Here is a 10,121-nt window from a genome sequence, read left to right on the forward strand (position 1 = left end):
GAATCTTTTTCTATAATAAGCCAGACAGTACATATTTCAAGCTTTACGGTATCTGTTGTATATTCTCTCTGGTGTTTTTTTGTTGTTTTTTTTTTTTACAAGGCTTTAAAAATATAAAAGCCATTCTCAGTTTGGATTTGGTCCACTAGCCAGTTTGCAGACCCCTAGTTTAGGTGAATATTCACTAGACAACCATTAACATCTGAGTCAGCTGGGAAGAAATGCAGGCTCCAGGGCCCCCTGCGAGACATCGCTGGGATTGAAACACAGAAATCTGCAATTTTTAACAAGCTCCGGCAACCCACCCACCCCCCAACAAATGGGTCTACTGTACGCAACATCTGAGAGCCCATGAAGAGTTCAATAAAATTGGTCATCAAAAGGAATTCTACTCTCCCTTCTGGAGAGACCAGTTCTCTCCTGGCTTGCAGGCTTAATCACCTGTCCGAAAGCAAAGAACAAACCACCGCTGAAGGTCCTTTTCAGAGCCAGCTTTTACAGAACTTAAACCTAGAGGTTCGAGATGTCTCTGAACGGCCAAGGCTCTCTGCCTTGCTCTCACTCTCCCAGCTGTGGAAGTCATGCGTCCACACTGACATACCACTCCCCAACCTCTAGCAGGCATTGTGCTGGCCACTGGGAATATGAAAAGAGAAGGCAGGGTCCCCATCCTAAAGGGCAGAGGAAACAGCCATAATTCTACAAAACTGTTTGCACAACTTAAGGCAATTTCTGAGAACAGGGAGTACAGACAACCACCCAGGAACCACTGGTACAGGAACTCAGAAGAGAGGCAAGCCAGCCAAAGACAAACTAATGTGAGAAACAATTATTTTTTTCCTTTAAATGACTGTTCAAGACTTGTGGGTAATTGGCTTCTAAAATACTCAAATCTAGCAGCTTGGCAGATGCTGAGCAAATGCAACCAGCTTATGTTTTAGACGTTTGCAGGAACATGTGTCCCCATGTGGGTCCTCCCATAGCTTAAGACTAACCAAAAGGAGACGTTAATAACCCCCGAGAGCCCAGAAACAACTCTACTTCCACATTTGGGGAGTAAATGATCTTGGTGGGGGGGGGGGGGGGACATGAAACATGTTCCTCAACAGTTGAAACTGACTTAAAGGGGGAAAGCATATGGTTTCTTCTTTTGAAAAGCATCATTTGCAATTTGAATCATTTGCCCTATTTTTCAATACCCAAATTCGTCACAAAGGCAGACAGCACTAGGTTTCCTTGGCTGCTGTGCACCTTGGGGAAGTGGAAGGAACAGTAGGCAGCCCACGCCAGGGAAAATTAATGCTGAAGTGCGGGGAGCGAAAGAGGTGCTCTAGGAAGGAGAAGAAGCTGGGGAAAGGACAAAAAGAAAGGGCAGCCTCCAGCACGTCAGAAACAAGCAGCAGCGGCCGGTCTGTCGGTGGTTCCGGACGGAAGGCTCGCTGATTCCCCACCCACTCAAATATGCACCCACACTTGGCCCTGCTGGGAAAGGTCCCTCAAGGGACCCAGAGTAGGTGAGGACTTTATAAATGATAACGCTCTTCGTTTCTTTCCAGGCAGATAACGTGCAGGCTTATTCCTGGACGTCTCCTCCCAAAATGCTTCAGCTTAGCCGAGCAAGAAGCAAAGTCCCTAGAACTGGGGTACATCTAGAGGCTGGTGGCTTTTCGGTCAGTACTGATAACTGCTGACCTCTCTTCCCACGGCTCTGCATCACTTAGAAAGCCAGCCTGAGGTGCAGAGCTGATAGGAACAAAAAGGAGGGGGGCCCTAAGTGCTGGGCCACAAATATAGATAGGCCCGCAGCCCGAAGTTCAGGCCCCCTGATGTGACACTGGCAGCTGCTATCTTCTGGCCCCAAACCATCCCCAACATGCCCTGCGAGTTTTCTGCCCTCTGCCTGTACTCACAAGCTGCACTCCACCTGGAACATGGTGACCTGCCCCGCGCCGCCTGCCGAACTCCTGCTCAGCTCCCTCCATCATAGCCTCCCCAGAGTTCTCCCAACAGGGTGAATGACTCCCCTGCTTTGCACCTCCCCCCTCCCCCCCCCCCCCCGCACCGTGCCCGCATCTCTAGTGGAACAATATATACCCCCTGGCATGGCTAACAAGTTAAGAGGTGTCCAAGGGCAGGGACTACCGAGGTGGAGTAATAGGAACAGCAATCATTTAGTGAGATTGTACTAGTGCTGAGCACTTATCTCCATCATCTCATCTAAGCCTCTCAATAATATGAGGAAATACTATTATCTTCTCCACTCTGAGGTGAGGAAAATTAGGTGTAGAGGTAAGCAATCTGCTTAAAAATCACAGAGGTAGGATGCCCGGGTGGCTCAGTCAGTTAAGCGTCTGCCTTCGGCTCAGGTCATGATCCCGGGGTCCTGGGATCGAGCCCCGTATCAGGCTCCCTGCTCAGCAGGGAGTCTGCTTCTCCCTCTCCCCTGCAGCTCCCTCTGCTGCTCCCCCTGCTTGTGCTCTCTCTCTGTCAAATAAATAAATAAATAAATAATCTTCCAAAAAAATAAAAAAGTCACCGAGCTGATAGGTGGTAGTCCTAGAGTTCGTACCAGGTCTGTCTGATCTCAAGTGGCAAGAGGAGGCTTAAGTAACTTGCTCACAGTCACAAACAGCTATTAAGTGGTGAGACCAGGCTCAGACCCTATGCCTGAAATCCTGGTATCTTCTACTGTCCCCCCTTTTTTGTTATCAGTCCCTAACACAGAGCCATACCCAAAGCAGGCGCTCATTGGTGTTTGCTGAGAGACTGAACAAATAAAATCATATATAAGTTCTCTCTCCTTCGACACTTGTATGCTACTTTGAGTTTTTATTACTTTTAGTATGTGTGCACCCCTGAAGTCCAACCCAAGCCAATCATATGCTGATGATCATGACAAAGGGGGATGATGACTGAGTGAGGGCCCACTATCTGCTAGAATGGTTTTAACCTCTCTGACCTACATTAATTCTAGTCCTCAGAACCTTATGAGACAGTTAATATTCTCTCCAACTTGCAGAAAGGAAGAATTTGAGAATTCACGAAGAACTGGAATAATGTGCCCAAGTTAATGGTAAATGGGATTCAAAACCAGTTTGACTAGGGCACCTGGGTGGCTCAGTCAGTTAAGCCTCTGACTCTTTGATGTCGGCTCAGGTCATGATCTCAGGGTCATGAGATCAAGCCCCAAGTTGGGCTCTGCACTGGCTGTTGAGCCTGCTTAAGATCCTCTCTCCGTCTGCACCACGACCACCACCACCACCACCCCTGCTTTCTCTTTCTCTCTCTTTCTGTGAAACGAAACAAACAAACAAAAAAACAGTCTGGCTATAAAATTCATACTCTTGGCCACTATCCCCGTCTTCTTGGCATCTCCCAGAGCATCTCAGACACTAAATATCTGCAGATGGACTGAAATAACTTTCTTGTGCCTATACAGGACCCTCTGCCTCCAAACACTGCTTAACTATAACTGCAATGTTCACTGCTCCAACACTTTCCTAGCCAAGCATTGTGGTATGCTTTGAATCCATAAGGATGGGGCACCACACGAACACTGGCTATGAAAGAAACATTATTTTTCTATTCTGCAAAGAGAGTATTTTTTAAACAGGAAGCACAGAAAAGCACTTTGAAGCATCAGACAGATACACACAGTTGTCATTATGAGATATATTCTAAAACAGATTAGAAATCTGTTTAGTATAGAGTCCGTGATGTATCAGATAACACAAATTCCTATTTATTCATTTCTTTGGCAAACATCCTCTTACCGTATCACTCTTGATCTTTCAAGCTCTTTTATTAACAAGGTTATGGTCTGCACTTGCCTTTCTCGGCCCTGACACCTGCCCTGTGCGACCTGGGTAGCTTCACAGCATGTATGAGAACTTCAGTAAGTGACCAAAGAGGTAACCTTGACGCTACCCTCGTCCTTTGAACACACCCTCTTCCCCGGCAGACTGGTCGCTTTCACCTGGCCCTTAGCAGCTCCCTTCTAAGGACAGGAGGGAAAGGTCAGGACAGAAGCTAGAGATGAAGAAAAAACCTACTTCTGTTTCCAATGAAAGGAGGAGAGTTGGAGGGGCGAGCGGAGAGCTCCCAACAGCCTATGGCTGCCACAATCCTTTTACTGGTTTAGATGGGTCAGAAAAACCTGGAAACAATATTTCTGGGGACAAATGAGCCATGGGCACCCTATTCTCACAGACTCCACCACAATCTGTACCAGCGCCATCTCCACTAACCTGTCCTGGTCTACTTGCCAAAACCCACACCCCCAGGAAGGTGAGCTTCCAGCCGTACCTGAGATCTCCTTTCCATTTTGTGGGCTGCTACATGCTTGCAGACTACCTCCTTTCTCTAGATTTGTTCAAGCATTCCATTTTGAGCTGAGCGAAGAGAACTTACATTAAAACGAGAAGGAAAAAAAAAAAAAAGCGGCTTTCCAATCCTCACACCAGTTCCCTGCACTGCATTAAATCACGTATAGGCATTTACCAAGGATAGGCCTGTAAAGGCTGAAGTGTCTCAAGCTTTATTCTATCAAAGACCCCACAGTAACGTATTTTAAAGCTTCAACTTGGTGTCTCTTATACACCAGCAGGACAGGAGCTTTAAATGTCATTCCATTTGATCCATTTGAGCCTTACAGCAACCCTGGAGAGGTATATTATCCGCTTTTTCTTTTTTTTTTTCCTTTAAGATTTTATTTATTTATTTTAAGATTTTTATTTATTTATTTTTAAAAGCTTCTTTTTTTTTTTTTAAAGATTTTATTTTTTATTTATTTGACAGAAGAGGGAACACAAGCAGGGAGAGTGGGAGAGGGAGAAGCACGCTTCCCGCCGAGCAGGGAGCCCGACGCGGGGTTCGATCCCAGGGCCCCGGGATCATGACCTGAGCCGAAGGCAGACGCTTAATGACTGAGCCACCTAGGCATCCCTAAGATTTTATTTATTTATTTGAGAGAGAGAGTGAGAGACAGCATGAGTAGGGGGAGAGGCAGAGGGAGAGGGAGAAGCAGACTCCCCACTGAGCAGGGAGCCCAATGTGGGGCTCGATCCCACAACCCTGGGATCATGACCTGAGCCAAAGGCAGACGCTTAACCGTCTGAGCCACCCAGGTGCCCCTTACCTGCTTTTCCTAAAGAAACTAAGGCTCGGAATTTCAATCGCTTGTTCACATAGCTAATGAGTAACACAACAGGATTTGAAGCCAAAGCCAACGCCACTGTCATTACATCATGGCCACCTCCATAAAGCTTCATAAAGCTAAAAAATTAACTGGGATAAAGCACAGTCACCAGCAGTATAGCCTTTTTCTTTTTAATATTTAGTAGTTCCCTAAAATCCATAGCAATACAGCTACATACTTAAGTTGCCCTGTAATAATAATCAGCGTCATGGGGGAGAACGTATTTCCTTTTACACATACTTAGTACAAAGCCGTCTGGGCATTATGTTTTACCATTCCCAGTGCAACAAAATGAATATTAAAAAAATTGAAATTCTTTACCAAAAAGAGATACATGTACTCACCTTTCAGAAGCGCAACAGACAGCTGATCAGTGTTCAGGTTATTGACGTATTTTCCCAGATAGGTATTGAGAACCCAGGCTACAAGACCTTCCAACATGACTATATCCTCAAGATAAGGTGTTTAAAAATCATGGATCATTCTTTACTTCTCTCTCTCATGGTCATAGAAGAATCTATGAAAGAAAAAGGAAAAAAAAAAGGAAATCAACAGAAAACCAAATGCTTTTCTAAGCTGATTTCCTATTCTACCTTCCCTAAAAGTGGACGAATGCAAAGCATAGATTTAAGAAAAGATGGGGTGACCAGCACTGTAAGATGCCTTGTTAGCAGAGGATCAAACTAACACATCTACGTTCTGACACAGCTACAAGGAATGGTCACTTAAAATATACCAAAACATACCTATAATTCCAAGTTGTCTATCCTTTCGATGTAACTGATCATTAAACTGCTTGCCTTTAGTAATTCACCTTGGCATTAGACTGTCCTGGTCAGAGGTGCTCATCCAAGTGTAACTGGGCAATGTCTAGACACATTTTTTATTATCGTGACTGGGGGCTGCTACCGGTATCTTGTGAGTAGAGACCATGGAAACAGCTAAACATCCTACAATGCACAAGACAGCTCCTCCATGGCAAAGAATCATCCAGCCCAAATGTCAAGAGGGCCGAGGTTGAAAAACCTTGTCCTTAAAAAAAAGAAAGAAAAACCTGTCCTAGACTAAGGCAAAAATGTCCTAAGAGATTTCAATGAACTTCATATTCTACAATGATCCTCTTTAAGCCTTCCCTAATTCAATTGTGCAAATTTGTCCATCAAGATCATTCATAAAATAGCATAAATGAAAGGGAGAAGGCGGGGGTTTATCACTCTTCTTCAATGTTCCGGAACTGCATTACAGGAACCCAGGCACCAGATGATGCTGATACAATGAACTATCTTAGTCAGTAATACAAATACAAGAAATCCTCTGGTTCCAGCTACAGTATTTACATTCAGTACTGCTTTACCATTACCTATAAGAAAACTGTGTTTATTAGCACTGCAAAAAATATACAGGTTACTTTTAGTATTGTAAAACGTTAACGTGAGGGAACTTGAGACATAAAAGTTTAAATGTGTTCTGAAATTGCTCAGCTAGCTGGCAGATCCCAGTTAGAACTGTGAGTTCCAAATCTTGCTCTGGGCCAAGCACATCAGACACCAGCCCACCATGCTGGACACTCCAGATTTGCTATGGCATGTGTCCCACTTGGAACCAGCCCTTTCAGGATCCTTTTCAGGCACTCTGCCCCACCCCCAGTGATTTCATCTTAGTGCCAGAAGATACACTTATCCCAAATGAAAGGCTACCACCCAACAAAGACCCAAAACACAAGGCCCTGTTAAGAGTTAACTGAACCGGGGCGCCTGGGTGGCTCAGTCGTTAAGCGTCTGCCTTCGGCTCAGGTCATGGTCCCAGGGTCCTGGGAGCGAGTCCCGCATCGGGCTCCCTGCTCCTCCCTCTCCCACTCCCCGTGCTTCTGTTCCTGCTCTCGCTGTCTCTCTCTGTCAAATAAATAAATAAAATCTTTAAAAAAAAAAAAAAAAGAGTTAACTGAACCTCCAGGAGAGACCAACTTTTGTCAACAGTGTCTTGCACTTCCAGCAAGATTCATTTTTATTTGCTATCAGTGACAGTAAAAATAAACAAGTAAATAAACAGCATTTGATGAAATACTGGTTTCTTTCCAAAGATTTTTTTAAGCCATATTTTGTGTAAAACTAAGAATTTGCTAGAGACTACTGGATACATTTATTTAAAGGAGAGGTTACAAGAACAAATTCTTAAAAATAAGAAATGTTTAACAGTCTGGCAAAAGAAACATTTGTATATTATAACTTCAAACAAGTAAATCTGTGAAAACAAAATGTGAACCTGACTTATTCTAGTATTACTGTGTAGACTCCAAACACACTTAGGCAGGGAGCCAAAATCAGAGTCCTCTTTATTTTTGAAGTTAATACCATTGACTTCACCCCTAAAATGCCAACAAACTCTCTCTCAAGTGCCAACGACAAATACTCTCCCAGTAGAGGGAAACAACTGTCAGTTTGCACACAAGATCAGGCCCTAACCTACCTCCCCTGAAGGTGGAAGAATGCAAAAATACAGATTAAGGAAAAGATGGGGTGAGAAGAACTGTAAATGCCCTGGTCAGTAAATTAAGACTCAAGCCTGAAGGAATCTATTAGCTCAGCTAAGCATCTAATCCAGGCTTGAAGGCACTTCAAGGGTTCCCTTAAGGAATCCGGTGTCAGGAAGGGCCCCCAGACTGGCTAGAATCCCCAAGTGTTTACACTGGGGTCCACCAGGGCTTCCAGGCAGCCGCCTGGCATCAATTCGCACCTGACCTCCCCTAATCGGTGGGGTAGGTGACACTGGGGATCAGTGCTCAGCCCACGGGCGGGCAGACAGCCGGGCATGACCTTGAGCCAGGCCCCTCCCTCGAGGGGCGGCCAAAGCCGGGAGTAGGAAGGACTGGCAAAGGGACCAGGGCGCTGCTCCCCCAAGCCGGCCGGGCCTGAGCGCCGTGGGAGCCGGGGAGAATAAGGGACCAGAGGGGGCGGGTGCCAGGCCTCGGGCCCCACAGGAATGGGACTGCCCTGAAGGCGAGGGTCCCACAGCCCTTCCTCCAGCCGGTGGGCTCCAGGGAACGGAGACCCCACCTCCCAGATAAAGGCCAGAGGAAACTGCGCCTGGTGGCTGGGGTTCCGCACCTGAAAGCAGGGATTCAGCTTAGGCGTGACCCCGGGGAGCGGGGGTAAAGGCTGGTTTGAGGCCTGATGTCCCCATCCCAGACCGTGACCCCAGAAGGCTGGCGGGTGGTTAAAACACTCTGGAGAACTGACCAGCGCCCCGATTCTTGGGCGTGAGGCACGGGGGCTCGCACACTGGGGTCCCTCACGAGACCGCGGCTCAGGCGGGAGACGCGGGTTGACACCGCCCCCAGTCCCCCGGCCCCAGGCTGCCGGACCCCGGAAAGGGTGCCGGGTCCGGTGGGGACTCGGGCTCGCAGGACAAGGACGCCGCCGGGGTGCCGAGAAGCCAGGCAGCTCCCAGCCTGTCAGTCCCTGGGGTGCCCGCGGGGGCTTGGATGCAGGGGGGTCCCCATGAAGGCGGCGGGCTCGGGGCCGTCGGGAGCGCGGACGCCCCAGAGCCCCCGGAGGAGCTCAGACAGCGAGAGGGCCGGACGCCTGGCTCCCAGCGGCGCGCTCCCCTCAGGCAGGCCCGGGCCCCGGGGCCGAAGCGGAGCCGGGGCGACAGACAACGTGCCCATGGCCCACCTGCGGTCTCCGACCCTGTCCGCCGCCCGGCGCCGCCCCGCCTCGGCCCGTACCTGTCTGTGTCCGGGGCCGCCCGCCCAGCCCGGCACTGCGCGGCGCTTCCTCTCCCGGCTCCTCAATGGCGCCGGCCAGCGGCGCTCGGGCCCGCCCCGACCCGACCAATCGAGCGGGAGCCGCGCCGGAGCCTGGCCAGCCGAGCGCCGAGTCATCGAGGAGGCGCCCCCTGCCGCCGGCGGCCGCCCGCGGAGGCTGCTGCTGGAGCGGGAGAACCGCCGGCGGAGCCCCCTGGCCTACCGGGCTGGGAGGAGACTGAGTCCCAGGGGAGGGCGGGGCCACAAATTCGTGTGGCTTCGACAGTGTTGGAACCCAGGATTCTTCCTGCATCTGGCCCACCCACAGTGGGTTCCCCACTCAGTAGCCACAGGGGTCCGCTAAAACATCATTCAGACCAAGCCACTTCCTTGCTTAAAACGGCTTCCCCCTGATGCTTGAATTAAAATCCACCTCCTTACAGAATCAACACCAAGATCCTACTGGATTTGGTCCATTCCTATTTCTGCCGCTCTCTCTGGCTCACTGCCCCCAGCATCCCTCAGTTCCCACCTCAGGACACTGTGCTTTTGCCATTCTCTCTACTTAGGATGCTTTTCCCCCCTGAGATCCCTGCCGTCCAGTAGAACTATAATACAAGCCACACATACAAGACACATGGTAATTTTTAATTTACTACTTGGTACGCTTTTAAAGAAGAAAAAGGTAAAAATAAATAATGTATTTCATTTAATTCAGTATGTCCAAAATATGATCATCTCAACCTGTAGCCAACAGAAAAAAAAAAAAAAAAAGAATCAAGGAGATATTTTAGGGTTCTTTATAGTAAGTTTTTGAAATTGAGTGTGTTTTTTACACTTACAGCACATCTCAATACAAACCAGCCACAGTTCAAGTGCTCCATAACCTTATGTAGCTGGTGGCTACAGAGCAACTTTGTATAGTCCTACAGTCAATTCCTTCTGGTTTCAAATATTCCACCTCAGAGAGCATTTCCCTGCCATTTTATCTAAAGTTCCCTTCAGCCATCACCCAGTTGTATTTTCTTCACAGACCTTAATGTCACTTGAAATTATCTTACTTTTTTATACTTGCCTTGTCACCTTTCTCCAGCCTGAAAGTTCCCTGAAAGCAGTGATTTTATCTTTTTCACAGATGCCTCTCCAGCACCTAGACATTGCCTAGCACAGAAAAGACTCATT

The 10,121-nt window shown here is 47.9% G+C and overlaps 1 protein-coding gene across 7 annotated transcripts in view; it reads right to left on the bottom strand.

The window, feature by feature from the left end:
* VPS13D (vacuolar protein sorting 13 homolog D) overlaps positions 1–9,004 on the bottom strand; it is a 243,911-nt gene extending 234,907 nt beyond the window's left edge. For 4 of the 7 annotated variants that reach the window (XM_035019759.1, XM_035019763.1, XM_035019762.1 and 1 more), the window contains exon 1: positions 5,542–5,638. In XM_035019759.1, coding sequence (XP_034875650.1) covers positions 5,542–5,638 — 97 coding nt within the window. Of the gene's footprint in view, positions 1–5,541; positions 5,715–8,921 lie in introns of those variants that run through there. The other 3 variants (XM_035019765.1, XM_035019764.1, XM_035019761.1) reach the window with 1 other exon arrangement.
* Positions 9,005–10,121: the final 1,117 nt, after the last annotated feature.

Source organism: Mirounga leonina, unplaced genomic scaffold (assembly GCF_011800145.1).
Source record: "Mirounga leonina isolate KUSES-001 unplaced genomic scaffold, KU_Mleo_1.0 Mir_173, whole genome shotgun sequence".
Classification (NCBI taxonomy): Eukaryota; Metazoa; Chordata; class Mammalia; order Carnivora; family Phocidae; genus Mirounga; species Mirounga leonina.